Source organism: Schistocerca nitens, chromosome 9 (assembly GCF_023898315.1).
Source record: "Schistocerca nitens isolate TAMUIC-IGC-003100 chromosome 9, iqSchNite1.1, whole genome shotgun sequence".
NCBI lineage: Eukaryota > Metazoa > Arthropoda > Insecta > Orthoptera > Acrididae > Schistocerca > Schistocerca nitens.
The window spans coordinates 62,806,536-62,830,373 of record NC_064622.1 but is presented as its reverse complement, the minus strand read 5'-3'; the positions used below and the strand labels follow the sequence as shown (position 1 = coordinate 62,830,373).

The 23,838-nt window shown below is 41.2% G+C and overlaps 1 protein-coding gene across 4 annotated transcripts in view; it reads right to left on the bottom strand.

Moving 5' to 3' along the window:
• The window catches only part of LOC126202940 (protein argonaute-2-like), a 250,858-nt gene that overhangs the window by 112,959 nt on the left and 114,061 nt on the right, over positions 1-23,838 (bottom strand). For all 4 annotated transcript variants that reach the window (XM_049937038.1, XM_049937035.1, XM_049937037.1 and 1 more), the window contains exon 8: positions 22,185-22,375. In XM_049937038.1, coding sequence (XP_049792995.1) covers positions 22,185-22,375 — 191 coding nt within the window. The remainder of the gene's footprint in view (positions 1-22,184; positions 22,376-23,838) is intronic.

Sequence of the window (23,838 nt, the reverse complement as noted above, 5' to 3'; positions counted from 1 at the left end):
AAATTTAGCAGATTTCTTTTCATACTCATGTGGATAACCACACAATTACTTAGAATCAACTGCCGCTTTTCACACCATATTTTTCCTCCCCCCATGAACCATAGACCCTGCCGTTGGTGGGGAAACTTGCGTGCCTCAGCGATACAGATAGCCGTACCGTAGGTGCAACCACAATGGAGGGGTATCTGTTGAGAGGCCAGACAAACGTATGGTTCCTGAAGAGGGGCAGCAGCCTTTTCAGTAGTTGCAGGGGCAACAGTCTGGAACATTGACTGATCTGTTCTTGTAACACTAACCAAAATGGCCTTGCTGTGCTGGTACTGCGAACGGCTGAAAGCAAGGGGAAACTACAGCCGCAATTTTTCCCGAGGGCATGCAGCTCTACTGTATGGTTAAATGATGATGGCGTCCTCTTGGGTAAAATATTCCGGAGGTAAAATAGTCCCCCCTTCGGATCTCCGGGCAGGGACTGCTCAAGAGGACGTCGTTATCAGGAGAAAGAAAGCTGGCATTCTACGGATCGGAGCGTGGAATGTCAGATCCCTTAATCGGGCAGGTAGGTTAGAAAATTTGAAAAGGGGAATGGATAGGTTAAAGTTAGATGTAGTAGGAATTAGTGAAGTTTGGTGGCAGGAGGAACAAGACTTTTGGTCAGGTGAATAGAGGTTATAAGTACAAAATCAAATAGGGGCAACGCAGGAGTAGGTATAAAAATGAATAAAAAATAGGAGTGCGGGTAAGCTACTACAAGCAGCATAGAGAACGAATTATTGTGGCCAAGATAGACACGAAGCCCACACCTACTACAGTAGTACAAGTTTATATGCCAACTAACTCTGCAGATGACGAACAAATTGAAGAAATGTATGATGAAATAAAAGAAATTATTCAGGTACTGAAGGGAGACGAAAATTTAATAGTCATGGGTTAATTGAATTCGGTAGTAGGAAAAGGAAGAGAAGGAAACGTAGTAGGTGAATATGGATTGGGGGTAAGAAATGAAAGAGGAAGCCGCCTGGTGGAATTTTGCACAGAGCACAACTTAATCATAGCTAACACTTGGTTCAAGAATCATAAAAGAAGGTTGTATACATGGAAGAAGCCTGGAGATACTAAAAGGTATCAGATAGATTATATAACGGTAAGACAGAGATTTAGGAACCAGGTTTTAAACTGTAAGACATTTGCAGGGGCAAATGTGGACTCTGACCACAATCTATTGGTTACGAACTGTAGATTAAAACTGAAGGAACTGCAAAAAGGTGGGAATTTAAGGAGATGGGACCTGGATAAACTGACTAAACCAGACGTTGTACAGAGTTTCAGGGAGAGCATAAGGGAACAATTGACAAGAATGGGGGAAACAAATACAGTAGAAGAAGAATGGGTAGCTTTGAGGGATGAAGTAGTGAAGGCAGCAGAGGATCAAGTAGGTAAAAAGACGAGGGCTAGTAGAAATCCTTGGGTGACAGAAGAAATATTGAATTTAATTGACAAAAGGAGAAAATATAAAAATGCAGTAAATGAAGAAGGCAAAAAGGAATACAAACGTCTCAAAAATGAGATCGACAGGAAGTACAAAATGGCTAAGCAGGCATTGCTAGAGGAAAAATGGAGGATGTAGAGGCTTATCTCACTAGGGGTAAGACAGATACTGCCTACAGGAAAATTAAAGAGACCTTTGGAGAAAAGAGAACCACTTGTATGAATACCAAGAGCTCGGATGGCAACCCAGTTCTAAGCAAAGAAGGGAAAGCAGAAAGGTGGCAGGAGTATATAGAGGGTCTATACAAGGGCGATGTACTTGAGGACAATATTATGGAAATGGAAGAGGATATAGATGAAGATGAAATGGGAGATATGATACTGCGTGAAGAGAGTGATAGAGCACTGAAAGATCTGAGTCGAAACAAGGCCCCGGGAGTAGACAACATTCCATTAGCACTACTGACGGCCTTGGGAGAGCCAGTCCTGACAAAACTCTACCATCTGGTGAGCAAGATGTATGAGACAGGTGAAATACCCTCAGATTTCAAGAAGAATATAATAACTCCAATCCCACAGAAAGCAGGCGTTGACAGATGTGAAAATTACCGAACTATCAGTTTAATAAGTCATGGCTGGAAAATACTAACGTGAATTCTTTACAGACGAATGGAAAAACTGGTAGAAGCCGACCTTGGGGAAGATCAGTTTGGATTCCGTAGAAATAAGGGAACACGTGTGGCAATACTGACCCTACGACTTATTTTAGAAGCTAGATTAAGGAAAGGCAAACCTACGTTTCTAGCATTTGTAGACTTAGAGAAAGCTTTTGACGATGTTGACTGGGATACTCTCTTTCAAATTCTGAAGGTGGCAGGGGTAAAATACAGAGAGCGAAAGGCTATTTACAATTTGTACAGAAACCAGATGGCAGTTATATGAGTCGAGGGACATGAAAGGGAAGCAGTGCTTGGGAAGGGAGTGAGACAGGGTTGTAGCCTCTCCCCGATGTTATTCAATCTGTATATTGAGCAAGCAGTAAAGGAAACAAAAGAAGAATTCGGAGTAGGTATTAAAATCCATGGAGAAGAAATAAAAACTTTGAGGTTTGCCGATGACATTGTAATTCTGCCAGAGACAGCAAAGGACTTGGAAGAGCAGTTGAACGGAATGGATAGTGTCTTGAAAGAAGGGTATAAGATGAACATCAACAAAAGCAAAACGAGGATAATGGAATGTAGTCGAATTAAGTCTGGTGATGCTGAGGGAATTAGATTAGAAAATGAGACACTTAAAGTAGTAACGGAGTTTTGCTATTTGGGGAGCAAAATAACTGATGATGGTCAAAGTAGAGAGGATATAAAATGTAGACTGGCAATGGCAAGGAAAGCGTTTCTGAAGAAGAGAAATTTGTTAACATCGAGTATTGATTTAAGTGTTAAGAAGTTGTTTCTGAAAGTATTTGTATGGAGTGTAGCCATGTATGGAAGTGAAACATGGACGGTATATAGTTTGGACAAGAAGAGAATAGAAGCTTTCGAAATGTGGTGCTACAGAAGAATGCTGAAGATTAGATGGGTAGATCACATAACTAATGAGGAGGTACTGAATAGGATTGGGGAGAAGAGGAGTTTGTGGCACAACTTGACAAGAAGAAGGGATCGGTCGGTAGGACATATTCTGAGGCATCAAGGGATCACCAATTTAGTATTGGAGGGCAGCGTGGAGGGTAAAAATCGCAGAGGGAGACCAAGAGAGGAATACACTAAGCAGATTCAGAGGGATGTAGGGTGCAGTACGTACTGGGAGATGAAGAAGCTTGCACAGGATAGAGTAGCGTGGAGAGCTGCATCAAACCAGTCTCAGGACTGAAGACCACAACAACAACAACAACAACAACAACAACAACAACAGCAACAACATGGTTAATTTTGCAACTGGTTTTGATCTTCTGATGACTTTGGTAGGCAGTATATCACAGTACCATCTGCAAACTATGTAAGAGGACTGCTCAGATTATCCCCTCAACTGGTTATATACATTAGGAACACCAAAGGGCATGGAATTTGATTTTTTGTTGATTATTACATACAGGGACATCCGACAGGAAATCTAGATGCTCCAGTGAAGTGATACTCCACAGGTACATTTTCATTACAAGTATCTTGTGACGAATGGTGTTAAAAGTCTTCTGGAAACCTAGCAATACACAATCAATTTGTGATACCCTGTATTGATCATGTCTTGCCACTGGTGTACTTTACGTATGACCAGAATCTCTTGATTTTCTGCCAAATTTCGAGACAGGGTTTCATTGTAGATGCTATTAAAATCATTTCACATTGAAGTCCACGCTCAGTTTCGAGCTTGAGTAAAACATGGCCAATCTCTGAGACTGTGTTCTTTTAACTTTGGTATGCTTTTTTAATTGCATCTGCAACAGTGTTCTGACCTGTTGTGCACCATAGGGGATCAGTAACATCTCCAATTAATGTATCTGGTATACATATCTCAAGTGCCTCATGTACTATTTTCAGAATTTAATCCACGTCTGGTATACACTTCTATAGTTAGTTGGGAAAAGAGGGAGACACACTCTTAGGATGGAGTCTTGAATTTTTATCTTCTTTTTTAAATAGATGTATTTTGTGTTTACTTTTAGCGGGTATGGATGTTGTGGTATTAAGTGTAGCTACAACGACCTTGTGGTCACTAATCACTGTATCCGTCATGATGCTCCATATTTACTCATGAGTACATGTTGCTAAGAGGTCAAAACTATTCAGCAACTGTATCTCCTGGGTTGGGAGGTTGGTTGAACAAACTAGTTTACTCTAGTTGTGAAGTGTAACATCTACCCAAAGTAGTTCATAGGTACTATCTACTTCAAATTCCCTACAAGATGAACTATTTTCAGCAACAGCAAAGAACATGCCGCCACCAACGATATTTAATCTATCCTTTCTGAACACAGTTAGTTTCCATCTAAAAATTTCAGCTGAACACATCCCTGATTTTTAGGCAGCTTTCAGGTTCTTTCCCAACATATCTGTGGCAATTTACAAGTGCAACACTGATTTCAAGAAGTGCATGACAACTTTACCTTATTGAATTTCACACATTTATTCCTAGTGGTTTATGTTCTAAACAATCATCCAGGGAAATAAATAAATGACTTTTATATGTTATACAACATGCCATAATGCAATACTACAGCTAAAATTAGAACACATACCAAACATTCACAGTTGGTCTCAACTGAGATGGATAATACTGATTGTTGCTATATCAACCCTCTTCCTGAGTTCTATCTGCAACCTTTGAGACTGAAGCTAATCCTGTACTTTTCTGATACCCTAAAAACTAAAAACTATCCAGTCCATTACACAGCCCCCATTATCCATGTACCCCCTATTGTGTGTAGTGCACACTTGACCTATTAAGTGGAACCCAAAAACCCACCACCCTAACATGCAAGTTGAGGAATCTGTAGCCTATACGGTCACAGAATTGTCTACGCCTCCGATTCAGACCCTCCAACTGGTTCTTTACTGAAGATCCACAGTCGGTCTCCTGTTTGGTTTCAAACATATTCTATGTCGAGCTATGAAAAAATTACTTTGTATTTGATGCTTATTTGCATTTTCAGTATATAGGAGTGCTTTCCAGCTGTTCCTCCGTTTCAACTGCACAAATCATTGCTGTGTCATCAGTCCTGTTGACAATGCTACAGATGATATGCTCTGTGTTCATTGCGCAAGCAAGACTGGCAGTTTTTACCATTCAGCTAGCTGCCTATAACTAGAGAGAATATTCTGATTCTAAGATATATAAATTGTTAATACAGACATAAGCCACCACCTACAATTGGCTGGATCCTGTGCTCTTCATGGTATCTGAAAGCACTTGTTCCACATCCGGAATGAATCCTCCAGTGTACACATATAGTGCACACACTATTTCTTCCCCTCCTTAGCAGCCACATCACTGAAGCGCCGTATCACCTGCCTGAGATTGGAGCTCTCAACCACCAGTATTCTCACGCTCTGTGAATGTCCAAATCTGGCAAGCCGTGAGTCTTCTTCTTCTGGAATAAGGAGAGTGACTGCATCTGCCCCAGGATCTTTGTCAGCCACAGATAGTGCCTGGAACCTGTTCATCGTATGAACTGCGGAGGTCTTCTGATTTGCCAATCATAAAGTTTTTTGCTGTCTGCTACAGCTTGAAACAATTTCCCACTCAACCATGAGTGTGGGGTCATCCTCAATGAGTGCTCTAACTCTGTAACTCGTGCGGTCACAGTAGTGAGCTGATAACAGTGCTGATATGTGTGAGATTTGCTGTTTGGCAAAATTGGCTGACATCAAAAAATGGGTTTGGGAGGAGATCGCGAACATACATACATACATAGTGTATGCTTTTACACACACATACACATTCCACGTAGGAATGAGACTGAAGCTCTGCAACTTTTGAGACTGAAGCTAATCCTGTACTTTTCTGATACCCTAAAAACTAAAAACTATCCAGTCCATTACACAGCCCCCATTATCCATGTACCCCCTATTGTGTGTAGTGCACACTTGACCTATTAAGTGCGAGTGTGTGCGAGTCTATACCTGTTCTTTTTTTCCCCCTAAGGTAAGTCTTTCCGCTCCCGGGATTGGAATGACTCCTTACCCTATCCCACATACTTTCGTCTTTCCATCTCCTGCCCTGTTTCCTGATGAGGCAACAGTTTGTTGCAAAAGCTTGAATTTTGTGTGTATGTTTGTGTTCGTTTGTGTGTCTGTCGACCTGCCAGCACTTTCATTTGGTAAGTCACATTATATATATATATATATATATATATATATATATATATATATATATATATATATATATATATATATATATAGGGAAACATTCCACGTGGGAAAAATATATGTAAAAACAAAGATGATGTGACTTATCGAACGAAAGCGCTGGCAGGTCGATAGACACACAAACAAACACAAACACACACAAAATTCATGCTTTCGCAACAAACTGTTGCCTCATCAGGAAAGAGGGAAGGAGAGGGAAAGACGAAAGGATGTGGGTTTTAAGGGAGAGGGTAAGGAGTCATTCCAATCCCGGGAGCGGAAAGACTTACCTTAGGAGGAAAAAAGGGCAGGTATACACTCGCGCGCGCACACACACACACACATATCCATCCGTACATACACAGACACAAGCAGACATTTGTAAACACAAAGAGTTTGGGCAGAGATGTTAGTCTAGGCAGAAGTGCAGAGGCAGAGATGTTGAATGACAGGTGAGGTATGAGTGGCGGCCACTTGAAATTAGCGGAGATTGAGGCCTGGTGGATAACGGGAAGAGAGGATATATTGAAGAGCAAGTTCCCATCTCCGGAGTTCGGATAGGTTGGTGTTAGTGGGAAGTATCCAGATAACCCGGACGGTGTAACACTGTGCCAAGATGTGCTGGCCGTGCACCAAGGCATGTTTAGCCACAGGGTGATCCTCATTACCAACAAACACTGTCTGCCTGTGTCCATTCATGCGAATGGACAGTTTGTTGCTGGTCATTCCCACATAGAATGCATCACAGTGTAGGCAGGTCAGTTGGTAAATCACATGGTGCTTTCACATGTGGCTCTGCCTTTGATCGTGTACACCTTCCGGGTTACAGGACTGGAGTAGGTGGTGGTGGAAGGGTGCATAGGACAGGTTTTACACCGGCGGCGGTTACAAGGGTAGGAGCCAGAGGGTAGGGAAGGTGGTTTGGGGATTTCATAGGGATGAACTAAGAGGTTACGAAGGTTAGGTGGACGGAGGAAAGACACTCTTGGTGGAGTGGGGAGGATTTCATGAAGGATGGATCTCATTTCAGGGCAGGATTTGAGGAAGTTGTATCCATTGGGCAGAGCCACATTCAGAATCTGATCCAGTCCCGGAAAGCATCCTGTCACAAGTGGGGCACTTTTGTGGTTCTTCTGTGGGAGGTTCTGGGTTTGAGAGGATGAGGAAGTGGCTCTGGTTATTTGCTTCTGTACCAGGTTGGGAGGGTAGTTGCGGGATGCGAAAGCTGTTGTCAGGTTGTTGGTGTAATGCTTCAGGGATTCCGGACTGGAGCACATTCGTTTGCCACGAAGACCTAGGCTGTAGGGAAGGGACCGTTTGATGTGGAATGGGTGGCAGCTGTCGTAATGGAGGTACTGTTACTTGTTGGTGGGTTTGATGTGGACGGACGTGTGAAGCTGGCCATTGGACAGGTGGAGGTCAACATCAAGGAAAGTGGCATGGGATTTGGAGTAGGACCAGGTGAATCTGATGGAACCAAAGAAGTTGAGGTTGGAGAGGAAATTCTGGAGTTGTTCTTCACTGTGAGTCCAGATCATGAAGATGTCATCAATAAATCTGTACCAAACTTTGGGTTGGCAGGCCTGGGTAACCAAGAAGGCTTCCTCTAAGCGACCCATGAATAGGTTGGCGTACGAAGGGGCCATCCTGGTACCCATGGCTGTTCCCTTTAATTGTTGGTATGTCTGGTCTTCAAAAGTGAAGAAGTTGTGGGTCAGGATGAAGCTGGCTAAGGTAATGAGGAAAGAGGTTTTAGGTAGGGTGGCAGGTGATCGGCGTGAAAGGAAGTGCTCCATCGCAGTGAGGCCCTGGACGTGCGGGATATTTGTGTATAAGGAAGTGGCATCAATGGTTACAAGGATGATTTCTGGGGGTAACGGATCATCGGGAGTATGTGGCTGAGGGACTGCGTCAGCTTTCAGACAACACCACATACAAAGTTTGCCAAGGTAATCCTATTCCTGATGTCCAGGCGGAGCTTCAAGGAATCCTTAGAACCTTAGGCCCCCTACAAAACCTTTCACCTGACTCCATCAACCTCCTGACCCCACCAACACCCCACTCCCCCACCTTCTTCCTAAAATTCACAAACCCAATCATCCCGGCCGCCCCATTGCAGCTGGTTACCAAGCCCCCACAGAACGTATCTCTGCCTACGTAGATCAACACCTTCAACCCATTACATGCAGTCTCCCATCCTTCATCAAAGACACCAACCACTTTCTCGAACGCCTGGAATCCTTACCCAATCCGTTGGGACAAACTCTTTGTCTTTGTCTTTAAATATGTCTTCTTGTGTCTGTATATGTGTGGATGGATGGATGGATGGATGGATGGATGTGTGTGTGTGTGTGTGTGTGTGTGTGTGTGTGTGTGTGCGCGCGCGCGCGCGCGCGCGCGTGTATACCTGTCCTTTTTCCCCCCTAAGGTAAGTGTTTCCGCTCCCGGGATTGGAATGACTCCTTACCCTCTCCCTTAAAACCCACATCCTTTCGTCTTTACCTCTCCTTCCCTCTTTCCTGACGAAGCAACTGTTGGTTGCGAAAGCTGAATTTTGTGTGTATGTTTGTGTGTCTATCGACCTGCCAGCGCTTTCGTTTGGTAAGTCACATCAGCTTTGTGAATTCATGACAGAGAGAAAAATTCAATAAAAGACAGAGAGATGCGGTGAAAGAAAAACTCTCATGGTGGGTGACAATGTGTAAACAGTAATGGAAGACGTGTACCACTAACAATAAATGATTAATACTGCACTTTGATGCTGAAAAACTGAAAAGAAAGTGCAGATCGATCAGAGAACATCATTACCCTGTTGAAACTGCCACCTACTTAGGAAATCTAGGACATCACATCTGAAGTCACATTCCGTAGAGCAGTTAGGGAGAAACATATGATGGCATATAACACGCAAATGACAGAAACACTGTAATGTCAAAGGCAGATGGACCACACACTGACAACTCACTGCCTTTACCTCTCCCAGACAGTAAAGATGCAATTACCAGTATATACAGTTGGGCTAAGATAACTAAGTTTATCTTTGAAACAGATCCAAAATCTCAAAAATAGCCTCACTTTTGATAACCTCAGCACCTTGCCCCACACTGGGATTTTTGCCATCTTTTATCTGGCATATAATTCTGTAGGAAGGTTTTGCCTCTCCGAGATACTCAAATCTCTCAAGAGCCACACTGACTGACCATGTATCTGATGTTAAATTTTACTATATGAGCTGTCAGTTTGTGAGGATATCAATTATTTCGCAAATGACACAATGTATGATGTATCAAGTGTTCCTCACAACAATTATGTTCATAGTTATTCAGGGTAATTAACCAAAGGATAATCTAATGTTACCAAAGCTACTGCTACTAGTTTATTTGGACGATATTTCTGAAGTCCCCAGTGTCTGAGTAGTGACTGCAAGCAGCTGAGGTAGCAGTGACTGAAAGGAGCAAGCATCTTGCAGCCAAATGTTTTTGGGCCATGACCAGATGGCCTCGAAATATGGATTCCACAATCAAAGAATATAATTTAATGATATGTATACACTCCATACAAAATTAATACTGAAGAATAGTCTATGATAGGCCAGTTATGTAGGTGACCATACTGAAGCAACAGAAACTGGTACAAGGTTTGTTAGCAAACATTAATTGTCTGAAGACTTGATAATCATAATGCAATTGGAAGTAACCTGTAAGCCAAAGGACTTTATATTATTTCCCGTGAAGCAAAGTTTGCTATGAGAGCTATATCTAGCACCAATTTACCTGAAGTTAGAAGTCTACTGGCCTTGGGGTCAGGTACAGGTCAGAGAGAGAGACATGTGTCTTCAGCATATAAAGTATACGAGGGCTATGCCGAAAGCTTTTAGCAGCCCGTAAACCATAAGGCGGAGGACAATGGGGTCGTTTTCATTCGAAAGAGCGATGTTTTTCAACCTTGGGACGTGCGCGCTCAGCCCCTGGCTAGCGGTGATCCCCCCACAGCGCGGTAAGAAAGCACAGGCTGTGCTGAGTTAGAGACGGTGCAGGATGGAGCTGTCGCGCCGCGACTTTCGCGCCATGATTTTTCACGATAATAAAAAGGGTTTAAGTGCCGAAGAATGCCATTCTTCTTTGCTGTGTGTTTTTGGTGAAGCTTCCCCTTCTAGGGCCACAGTTGGAAATTGGTTTCGCGAGTTTTCGAGGGGTCGGCAGTCAATTGAAGATGAACCTCGTCCCGGTCGGCCAGCAACAGCTGTGACTCCTGAAAACATTGATGCTGTGAGGAAAATGATCAAAGAAGATCCACATCTTACATTTTGTGACATTGACAGGACCCTAAATATTGGATCAACAGCAGCACAGACCATCGTTCATAGTCACTTAAGCCTTACTAAGAGATGTGCCCTTTGGGTGCCACATTCCCTCACAGAAAGCCAAAAGGAGACTAGAGTGGACTGGTGTCGTTTCATGCTCGAAAAATTCAATGGAGGGAAGTCCCAAGACACCTACAATATCATCACAGGTGATGAAACAGGGGTCTACCATTATGACCCTGAAACAAAGAGACGGTCTTCTGTGTGGTGCTTTCCAGGGGAGGAACCACCCACAAAAGTTCGACGAAGTTGGAGCTCTGGAAAAAAGATTGTGGCAACTTTTTTCACAAAGATCGGGCATCTCATATGTGTGACCTTGTACACACGTCGTACAGTCAATGCTGAATGGTACGTGAACGATTGTCTTCCAAAGGTCATCGCCACATGGAAGTCACAGCATCCAAAGTCCAAGAGTGGGCACCTTCTCCTGCATCACGACAATGCATCTGCGCACAGGGCTGCCAGAACGATGTACTTCCTGGAGAAGGAAAAAGTGCGAATGTTACCCCATCCCCCCTATTCACCTGACCTTGCCCTCTGTGACTTCTTTCTGTTCCCTAAGGCTAAGGAAAAAATTCGAGGGCAGCGGTTTTCATCAGATGAAGAGGCCATTGCAGTGTACGAGAGTGCACTAAGTGACATCCCAAAAGCAGCTTGGACTGACACATTTTCTAAATGGTTTCAGAGAGTGGAAAAACGTATACATGCTAATAGAGAATATTTTGAAAAGTTGTAAACTTCTTTTTTTTTTTCTTCAAATTTTTTTTCACACATTCTGCTAAAAACTTTCGGCATAGCCCTCGTACAATGAAGTTGCTACCTCAACACCCAATCATTCCCTCATAGGATGAAGTCAACTCGACCATAATAATAATAATAATAATAATAATAAATTGTGAGAATGATCAACAAGGTAGGATAAGACTGGCCAAGAAAAGAAAGAGTTTGGAGTAAATAGCCTCGGCTTCCATAAAGCCCTCTTACATTTAGTGACAGGAGTGGAAGGACATCTTTCAATGACAATAATGCACATGGGATTCCATATTTCAGCTAATGAAATTGGTACTCATCGGCATTGAAGAATGGCATTAATATTTCCACAGTTCTGTGAAAGACCAATCCATTCAGATACCTCTGAGAACATATGCCAACAGATGTTGTTGAGAACTGAACAGCAGTGAAATCGACAGCAGAAGCACAAAATTCGAAACAGATGTTTGCTTCCATAAATGGGCTGTCAGCATGAGATTGCACAGGCACAGGTAGACTTTGAGCAGACAAGAGTTGCAGTTGGCAGTAGTAAGCTTATGAACAGATGATTGAGTTGTGGTCAATCATACCAAAACCAAAAAGATGATCGAGAGATACCACAACTCATCTAACATTGGTCTAGATGCCTTTGAAAGCTTCACTGTCCTGGGGACAGTGGAGAGAAGTGAGTCAACAGCCCCAGGTATTCGGAAACAGTGACAAGATAGAGGGGAAAAGTGCAAGTTAAGGCTAGTAGTAAACATAAAATAGTAGGGTATTAAAAGCACTCCCCTTACATGGACGGAGCATAGAAAACACACATATTAAAAAAATGTAGAATTAAAGCTGTTATCAAAACAAAGGTTAGTTTGAACACTGCAGTGCTTTACTAAGCACAATCCCTATAGCAGGATGTCTGGTCTCACCTTCCTCCGATCTCTGAACTCACCCAGCTAGTTTTAGGGGGTCTATAGTTTTATCATGGACTCAACCACAGCGCACATATTTTTTTCATGTTAAACAGTGACAAAAGTGAATGCAGCAACAAAAATCCTTAAGTTTGTGTGGCGGGCTTTGAGGTCTGACGGACATTGTATTCTCAACTGCAATATATGTACATTTCGTCCACTCTACGCAATGCTCAATGGTGTTTACGACAGATCACATTTGGCTTTGTATTATTTCTCTTGTGGTCTTATTTGCCTAATAATCATAGGACAGTGTTTCCTTATAATTTTTATCTTAATGCCATATGATAGCATTAAAGGATGGATGTTGGCTCACCACATTACTTCTTATGTTCGTCTACAGGTACCCCATAGGGGAGAAATGCTTCATTGCCAATAAATAGATAAAACAATTTGTAACCAAGACTGTCTTATTTCAAGATTTTGATAGTTTATAGTCCTCTGAAAAAAGATTACAGTATACTGTATGAATCAAAAGTTATTGTTTGGTGGACAAAGATCAATCCATGGCAGTAACTGCACACCAAAGTCTTTATTTCATATTGTACAAAGGATTTTGGTGTAACTGATTAGCACTTTCAGAATCCCAAAATTGTTTCTTGTGGCGCTTACATGCACACTGTGATGACCTCAACCCACAGGAAAAATAATCATCAAAATCTGAACTGTGAAGTCATCCAAAATTCTAGTTCGAAAACCACACTCTTTGTTATACTTCTCAATTGGTCACGATCCCACTTTGTTTATGAACTGAAAACTAATATTCACGAGAAACTGCTCTGAAATTAACCTGAACCGACAAAATTGTGTATATATTCTCTGAAACTTCAAAGGACTTAGAAAAAGTTACAAAATTTCGTGAATCACACACAATACTGTTAACAATCGCATGAACACTGGGGGGTTTCACCATACATCTTCCCACTTTTGAGTATAACCAGTGTCTCTTAATACTACGACTCGTAGCAATACAATATCAAAAACACTTTTATTACTGGGTAAAGAGTCACTATGTGATTTGACAGCTGACATTTATAATTCCCGCTCACGTCAGGAAAAGCACCAATACGGGAATAGCAGCTTTTACATTATTGGTCAGAACGCAAGCAATTATGGCAGTCACCATATTTCGCGACAAAATACTCTTATTAGTTACTGTCATATATCTAAGTCTCATAACAATACATAAAACTACATAAAATAACTACAATAATTTTGACATGCAAGGAGAATTAGTTCTAATGAGAGGAAGAAGTTTATATTTACTGGTGTTTCAACAATGACTACCAGGCAACTTTTAATTCACTGATTGTAATTTTATTTTCGTTAGCAGAAAGCAAACAAACTAAACAAAGAATTTAATCAAACAGAGTCTGTAATTCTTATACTTTTAATAGAGAAAGAAAGTTTCTAGGTCAGGGGACAGTGTTCAGCGAAGTCCCTTAACTTTTTGTTGCATACGAAGCGTTGCGTTAGGCAGCACGATGTCAGCGGGTTATAATGATGAGAGCAGGATATAGGCAGTTCAACTGGTTAATCTTCTCCGGCGAAATGCAAATAAAGTTCCGGCACAGCTGTATCATTAACCCCGTGGTGACTAACAAACCACAAGACGCCAGTATACGAACAATGTTGACATGTCCTCTCTTTCAAAGTACATGACGTAGACATCGCTCGTTTTTACACTTTATGCACTGTCTGTGACGCTATCGTCCATAATTACACGGTTTGTCACATTCATATAGTCTTAGCCACAAATACACAATTCATAGAATTGTTCATGTATGTGAAGCACACCGTAAACAATGTCCACTCTGTTCTCGCATTTCAAACTTTGACAATGTCACTGAAAGCCATTTATATATTGCATAGTTAATTAGTCTTCACTTTCATGGCTTGATAGAAGGTGATATACAACAGTTCCACCACCCAAAACCAATACCAGCAAAGTTCATTCGAATAAAGGCACAGTTTGTGTCGGCCACAACAAAGCAACGTTTGCGGCACTTTCACAGTCTGGTTTATTTGCTCTTAAAGTTCACTGGCGATGGCATTACATACCGCAGTGGTGGCTCTGAGCACTATGAGACTTAACATCTATGGTCATCAGTCCCCTAGAACTTTGAACTACTTAAACCTAACTAACCTAAGAACAGCACACAACACCCGGTCATCACGAGGCAGAGAAAATCCCTGACCCCGCCGGGAATCGAACCCGGGAACCCAGGCGTGGGAAGCGAGAACGCTACCGCACGACCACGAGCTGCGGACTACCGCAGTGGTAAAGAGAATTAACAATCTGATAGTTCGGTATCACTGTCCATATAATTACGTATGCTTTTCATAGAACACAGTACTATTTTTTCCGCGCACGCTTCACAGACACGCCATCCACCATCCCCTCTACTACGCAACAACCTTTCAACTCTCGATATCACTATCGCTGTCCCCTATCTATAGATGTTATATCATTATCGTAAATTACATAAACCTTTATAAATGTTATTGACTGCATTTTTCACAATTAATAATATTCCAAAAGAGAACTTTAGAAACTTTACCACAGGTACAAAGCAAGAAACATATTTATCCATTGGCAAACGAAATAATCACAATTACATCTTTACATTTAAAAACCACAGTAGAATGTTACATAATCACAATTAGAAATGCCCATATGAACAAAAGAAAAAGAATAGAAATCTAAAGAAAATCACGAAAAAAAATTTTATAGGCGTAATTAGCAATGCCTTCACAACACGCATACGCACACACGCTGACCATATGCTACTCATACACCAGTGTGAAGTGCTATATGGTGCAACCATTTCCTGAGGCTTCTTTCCAAGACTACTCCATACTTAGCCAAAACTGGTAAACTACCGACGAGAGTAAAGAGGAATGGGCTGGAGCATCACTGGTATCTGCTACCACACAATTCTAATGTGTCCCCAGTGTACAACATGAAACATCCAAAATATACAAGGGTTGGAACTTTAATAGACGCAACTATCTATTTACAGCTCGCACAAACTAGATACGCGTTTCAAAGTTTTACTGACCTTCAAGTAGTCACCAGCATTGTGTATAACCCATTGCTAGTGATGTGGAAGTCTTAGGACACTCTTAGCAGTGCCAGACATGTTTACAGTTCGAGCAGCACGACCTATTGCCAGATGAATTTGTAGCAGTTCTGAAGCGAAGTTGTTAAGTGTTTCCTTCAGTTTAGAAATCGAGTTGAACTTACGAGGGCTTAAGTCAGGGGAGTGTAGTAGGTGGTATAGCACTTAGCAGTCCCATCAGTCAAACAAATCAGTAACAGCTTGCACTGTACATGCAAAATGATGGTCAGGTCCTACAGAACGTGTCATCACTTCTGCCTCTAAGCTGGTCATAGGTTTTGTTCCAAAAATGAACAGCATAGAGACAAATGATGACACTTTCTGCTGGACCTGACCATCATTTTGCAGGACAATACTCAAGCACGAGCAGTGCAAGCTGTTACTGATTTGTTTGACTGATGGGGCTGCTAAGTGCTATACCACCTACTGCACTCCTCTGACTTGAGTCCTTGTGAGTTCAACTCTATTTCTACACTGAAGGAAACACTTCACGGCATTCGCTTCAAAACTGCTACAAATTCGTCGAGCAACAGACCGCGCCGCTCGAACTGTGAACACAACTGGCACTGCTATGAGTATGCTTCGAAGAAGGGCAGCACTTTTTTTATTATCGCGAAATATTGGAGAGAGTGTCACAGAAATGATACAGGATTTGGGCTGAACATCATTAAAAGAAAGGTGTTTTCTTTGCAATGAGATCTTCTCACAAAGTTCCAAGCACAAACTTTCTCCTCTGAATGCAAAAATATTTTGTTGACACCGACCTACATAGGGAGAAACAACCACCACGATAAAATAAGGGAAGTCAGAGCTCATATGGAAAGATATAGGTGTTCGTTCTTTCCACACGGTACACAAGACTGGAATAATAGAAAATTGTGAAGGTGGTTCGATGAACCCTCTGCCAGGCACTTAAATGCAATTTGCGGAGTACCAATGTAGATGTACGACTTCCACATTGCTGGCAATGGGTTATACACAATGCTGGTGACTACTTTGAGGGTCAGTAAAACTTTGAAATGCGTATATAGTTTGTACGAGCTGTAAATAAATAGTTGCCACAATTAAAGTTTCAACCTCGCACAAATTAATGTAATTCTCATAACAAACTGAGTGGCTGAATAGCACTCATCCTCAATTATTTACTAGTACCCTTTACAAGGTATCTCACATGGACGTCTTCACCCTGTTGCCATCTTAACTGCTTGCTTCCCATCCTAGAAGACATTTCTCCATAATAATATTTACAGCCCCCCTTTCCCAAGAACGGTGGACCTTCCCACTGTTGGGGAGATATGTGTAACTCACAGATATAGATAGCTGTACCGCAGTGCAACCACGACAGAGTGTTATCTGTTGAGAGGCCAGAGAAACATGTGGTTCCTGAAGAGGGGCAGCACTCTTTTCAATATTTGCGTGGGCAACAGTCTTAATGTTTGACTGATTTGGCCTTTTAACATCAACCAAAACAGCCTTGCTGAGCAGGTACTGAAAACAGCAGAAAACTAGGGGAAACTACAGACATAATTTCTCCTGATGGAACGCAGTTCTATTCCATGGTTAAACGACTATGGCAACTTCTTGGGTAAAATGTTCCGGAGATAAAATAATCACCCATTAGGATCTCCTGGTGTGGACTACTCAGGAGGGTGTCGTCATCAGGAGAAAGAAAACCAGCATTATATGGATTGGGGGCATGGAATGTCGGATCCCTTAATCAGGCAGGTAGGTTACAAAATTTTAAAAGGGAAATGGATAGGTTAAAGTTAGATATAGTGGGAATTAGTGAAGTTCGGTGGCAGGAGGAACAAGACTTTTGGTCAGGTGAATACATAGTTGTAAATACAAAATCAAATAGGGGTAATGCAGGAGTAGGTTTAATAATGAATAGGAAAATAGGAATGCGGGTAAGGTATTACAAACAGCACAGTGAACGTATTGTTGTGGCCAAGATAGACACAAAGCCCATGCCTACTACAGTAGTACAAGTTTATATGCCAACTAGCTATGCAGAAGATGAAGAAACTGATGAAATGTATGATGAGATAAAAGAAATTATTCAGGTACTGAAGGGAGACGAAAATTTAATAGTCATGGGTGACTGGAATTCAAGAGCAGGAAAAGGGAGAGAAGGAAACATAGTAGGTGAATATGGATTGGGGCTAAGAAATGAAAGAGGAAGCCACCTGGTAGAATTTTGCAAAGAACACAACTTAATCATAGCTAACACCTGGTTCAAGAATCATGAAAGAAGGTTGTATACATGGAAGAATCCTGGAGATACTAGAAGGTATCAGATAGATTATAGAACGGTAAGACAGAGATTTAGGAACTAGGTTTTAAATTTTACGACATTTCCAGGGGCAGATGTGGACTCTGGCCACAATTTACTGGTTATGAACTGTAGATTAAAACTGAAGAAACTGCAAAAATGTTGGAGTTATGGAGATGGGACCTGGATGAATTGAAAGAACCAGAGGTTATAGAGAGTTTCAGGGAGAGCATAAGGGAACAATTGACAGGAATGGCGGAAAGAAATACAGTAGAAGAAGAATGGGTAGCTCTGAGGGATGAAGTAGTGAAGGCAGCAGAGGATTAAGTAGGTAAAAAGATGAGGGCTAGTAGAAATCCTTGGGTAACAGAAGACATATTGAATTTAATTGATGAAAGGAGAAAATATGAAAATGCAGTAAATGAAGCAGGCAAAAAGGAATACAAACGTCTCAAAAATGAGACTGACAGGAAGTGCAAAATGGCTAAGCAGGCATGGCTAGAGGACAAATGTAAGGATGTAGAGGTGTATATCACTAGGGGTAAGATACATACTGCCTACAGGAAAATTAAAGAGACCTTTGGAGAAAAGAGAACCACTTGTATGAATATCAAGAGCTCAGATGGAAACCCAGTTCCAAGCAAAGAAGGGAAAGCAGAAAGGTGGAAGGAGTACATAGAGGGTCTATACAGGGGCGATGTACTTGAGGACAATATTATGGAAATGGAAGACAATGTAGATGAAGATGAAATGGGAGATACAATACTGCGTGAAGAGTTTGACAGAGCACTGAAAGACCTGAGTCGAAACAAGGCCCCGGAAGTAGACAACATTCCATTAGAACTACTGACGGCCTTGGGAGAGCCAGTCCTGACAAAACTTTACCATCTGGTGAGCAAGATGTATGAGACAGGCGAAATACCCTCAGACTTCAAGAAGAATATAATAATTCCAATCCCAAAGAAAGCAGGTGTTAGCAGATAAGTGTTAGCAGATGTGAAAATTACCGAACTATCAGTTTAATAAGTCATAGCTGCAAAATACTAACACGAATTCTTTACAGACGAATGGAAAAACTGGTAGAAGCCGACCTCAGGGAAGATCAGTTTGGATTCCGTAGAGATGTTTGAACACGTGAGGCAATACTGACCTTACGACTTATCTTAGTAGAAAGATTAAGAAAAGGCAAACCTACATTTCTAGCATTTGTGGACTTAGTGAAAGCTTCTGACAATGCTGACTGGAATACTCTCTCTCAAATTCTAAACGTGGCAGGGGTAAAATACAGGGAGCGAAAGGCTATTTATAATTTGTACAGAAATCAGATTGCAGTTGTAAGAGTCGGGGGGCATGAAAGGGAAGAAGTGGTTGGGAAGGGAGTGAGACAGGGTTGTAGCCTCTCCCCAATGTTATTCAATCTGTATATTGTGCAAGCAGTAAAGAAAACAAAAGAGAAGTTCGGAGTAGGTATTAAACTCCATGGAGAAGTAATAAAAACGTTGAGGTTCCTCGATGACATTGTAATTCTGTCAGAAACAGCAAAGGAGTTGAAAGAGCAGTTGAATGGAAATGGACAGTGTCTTGAAAGGAGGGTATAAGATGAACAACAACAAAAGCAAAACGAGGATAATGGAATGGAGTCAATTTAAGTCGGGTGATGCTGCGGGAATTAGATTAGGGAGTGAGACACTTACAGTAGATGTGTAGATCACATAACTAATGAGGAGGTATTGAATAAAATTGGGGAGAAGAGGAGTTTGTGGCACAACTTGACAGGAGGAAGGGACCGGTTGGTAGGACATGTTCTGAGGCATCAAGGGATCATAAATTTAGTACTGGAGGGCAGCGTGGAGGGTAAAAATCGTATAGGGAGGCCAAGAGATGAATACACGTAGCAGATTCAGAAGGATGTAGGTTGCAGTAAGTACTGGGAGATGAAGGGGGAGCATGGAGAGCTGCATCAAACCAGTCTCAGGACTGAAGACCACCACAACAACTTATGAGATGAGTAACATAAAACTTCAGATGTACTATATTAAATTTACTCCATCTACATACTCTTCATCTACGGAAAATTTAAACCTGAAGTCTCTTGCATTTAGACATCTCATTTCCAACAATGCTCCCCACTGATTTTCTTATGTGCTGTAACCCACACCTGGCACAGAATTAATTTAATTTTGTCATCCGTAAAACTATTTTCTCCTAGGTCACTGACAAATATACAACTAAAGCTCACCTCCTGGTCTGAGCAGCACGATCCTGAATGCTGAGAGAGCTGAAATAGTGAAGCACTGGAAAATTTGACAGACAACCACCACCACCACCACCACCACCACCACATTGTGTAGTCTTCACAGAAATTCATAAAATTAAGGTTTTAGAAGTGTTACACAATACTATTCTTTAACATCATTTTCTTGTACTACACTAATAAAATGTACACCATCTACTACTTTCCACAGCCCAGACACCACACTCCACGAGACTCAACTCAGTTACCAGCAACAGTACTGAAATATTGCTCTGAACATATATTAATAGGCTCTATTGAACAGTCACTGGAACACGTGAGGCAATACTGACCTTACGACTTATCTTAGAAGAAAGATTAAGGAAAGGCAAACCTACGTTTCTAGCATTTGTAGACTTAGAGAAAGCTTTTGACAATGTTGACTGGAATACTCTCTTTCAAATTCTAAAGGCGGCAGGGGTAAAATACAGGGAGCGAAAGGCTATTTACAATTTGTACAGAAACCAGATGGCAGTTATAAGAATCGAGGGACATGAAAGGGAAGCAGTGGTTGGGAAGGGAGTGAGACAGGGTTGTAGCCTCTCCCCGATGTTATTCAATCTGTATATTGAGCAAGCAGTAAAGGAAACAAAAGAAGAATTCGGAGTAGGTATTAAAATCCATGGAGAAGAAATAAAAACTTTGAGGTTCGCCGATGACATTGTAATTATGTCAGAGACAGCAAAGGACTTGGAAGAGCAGTTGAACGGAATGGATGGTGTCTTGAAGGGAGGATATAAGATGAACATCAACAAAAGCAAAACGAGGATAATGGAATGTAGTCAAATTAAGTCGGGTGATGCTGCGGGAATTAGATTAGGAAATGAGACACTTAAAGTAGTAAAGGAGTTTTGCTATTTGGGGAGCAAAATAACTGATGATGGTCTAAGTAGAGAGGATAGAAAATGTAGACTGGCAATGGCAAGGAAAGCGTTTCTGAAGAAGAGAAATTTGTTAACATCGAGTATAGATTTAAGTGTCAGGAAGTCATTTCTGAAAGTATTTGTATGGAGTGTAGCCATGTATGGAAGTGAAACATGGACGATAAATAGTTTGGACAAGAAGAGAATAGAAGCTTTCAAAATGTGGTGCTACAGAAGAATGCTGAAGATTAGATGGGTAGATCACATAACTAATGAGGAGGTACTGAATAGGATTGGGGAGAAGAGGAGTTTGTGGCACAAATTGACCAGAAGAAGGGATCGGTTGGTAGGACATGTTCTGAGGCATCAAGGGATCACCAATTTAGTATTGGAGGGCAGCGTGGAGGGTAAAAATCGTAGGGGGAGACCAAGAGATGAATACACTAAGCAGATTCAGAAGGATGTAGGTTGCAGTAGGTACTGGGAGATGAAGCAGCTTGCACAGGATAGAGTAGCGTGGAGAGCTGCATCAAACCAGTCTCAGGACTGAAGACCACAACAACAACAACAACATTGAACAGTCACTTTAATTACCATAACTGTCAACATTTCTGGAATTAGATTTTCACTCAAGACAAAATACGAGTGCTATATCGTGAACTTCAATCAGCTTTAAGCACCATTACATGAGTACAGGCATTTTGCAATACAGTATCAAACAAACAAAATGCACGGTGTTTAAATTAACGATGCCAATCAAAGCAACATTTGCAGTCATGTACATTACCCTACTTCACAAATACGCACACTGAATTCAACATTTCAGAGCTGCTGTTCCATTACCAACAGCAATCTAAAGGCAGGTATCAGCCACATGCACCATGTGCAATAGCACACTGAAGCACAGCGAGCCACACAGCACCACACTCGATATCACTGTGGTCTAAATGGTGTCAGTGAAATGTTTAGGTATCTAAACAGGACCTGTGTGAGGCGGCACTACATTTTTTATATAAATGGCAGTACGCCCTAAAATGAAGTAAATATTTTCACCTGAAAACTTACATTTTGTTACTGCTGTTATAATCAAGTTTTTAACTGCATTAATAATAATATTGGTTTTTTTGTTCACAGAAAATGCAAATATTGGACAGTTAATGTGGCCATGTAATTCACAGAAATATTTTCATCTGTAATTATGCAATAATAACAATAATACTTTACCGCTGTGCCGGTGCATTCCGTATCACAATATCCAGCATCTGAATAGCTTTTTGTGGCAAATCCAGGTTATATCCCTCTTCCATGTAACGTTCCAGGCAAGTCAAATCAATTTCATTGACTAACTTCACTTTGACTGTGAAGTCTTTTTTTGCGTCTCTTTCTGTGTCTGTGACTGTTACCTGCCTAACAAACTAGAAAAAAAAGAGGAGAGCATTAAGAATTTATAATAGGACACAAAGATAGCAACCAACATCAAATAACAGTACATTGAAATATACATGCACAATGGATTTACATGTCAATGTTTAAATTCAACAAGCAGATCACAGCACTATCACTTTGTGCAAGTCTTTCAGAGCTCCATCAAAAGCATGGAGTAGGCAGCTCTCTACAATATGTCTCCTCCTATGCTCCTCCACACCACAGTTACATGCAGCACTTTTAAAATAACTCTACCTCAAGATGTGGCCGTATTTCTGTCATGTTCGGACATGGTCAAGTCTCTACCATTTGTGATTATAAACCTTACAACTTTTGTTATTGGGTTTTAAATTAGGTGGGCATTCTCAGGTGTTTGTTCATTTCATTGTTTTTTCCTCTTCTCAGCAACACTAAAAATCACTGAACTCCAAGATCTACCCAGGGTGATTTGTGTCTTCAGATCCACACCTGGTTTATTCAGAGGAATGCTGCTGAGAACTGAATTGTCATGGAACTCTGCCTTCGTAAGAATTAGCAGCAGGTCTGCTTTTTCTCTTGAAACACAGAAGGAATATTGGACAGAACAGGCAGCCATTGAAAGGCAGTTGGTTTTACTGTGCCAGGACAGGAAAGGGCCTCATGGCCTCATTCAGACATACGAGGATCATTCAATAACTAAATAAATAGTTGTACAGAAAATGTAATTTATTAAATAAGTTAAAATTTTTGTCTATTTTCTATGTAATTGCCAGCAACATCTATGCACTTGGCCCATTTTCTTACAAGTCTTCTCACAATCTCGGCAAATATTTCTTTATGTCCATTTTGAAGCCAGTTTTGTATTTTTTTCTGTACTAGTTCATTTCTGCTGAACTTTATGCCACACAAATAATCTTTTTCAGAAGAAACACATTAAAATCCAAAGGGGAAAAGGTCAGGGCTGTAAGCAAGATGAAGTAGAAGCTCACAACTGACTTTACGTAGTTTCCAGCATCAGTTGTGCTGACGATGTACAGTGTTGTCTTGAAGAGGCATGCCATTCTTCTACCTTTATAAAACTTGCTGCTCAGTGCAGGCTTCACTTTCCTCTAAATGATGTCTGATTAGTACACAGCCAATCAATCCAACCATTGGTACTCCAAAAGAGGTTCAAACATTTCCTTACCAACCGATACTTCCTTTTTGAATTTCTTATGGAAAGACAGTTTAGTGTCCTTCCACTGCATGCCTTCACACTTTAACTTAGCTCAAAAAGACATATCCCACCTTTTTGGGAATCCACCTTGTAAAGTCTCATGGTAATTTGAATAATGAAATGAGCTGCATTAACTCTTAACATTTTTCAGCAATTTGTTCAATTAAGCTGGTCTTCTTGGATAACAATCTATGCAAACTTGCAATGTTGAGGTCAACACTGCTATTGGACACCTGGTGCAGTTTTCGTGGGTTACAT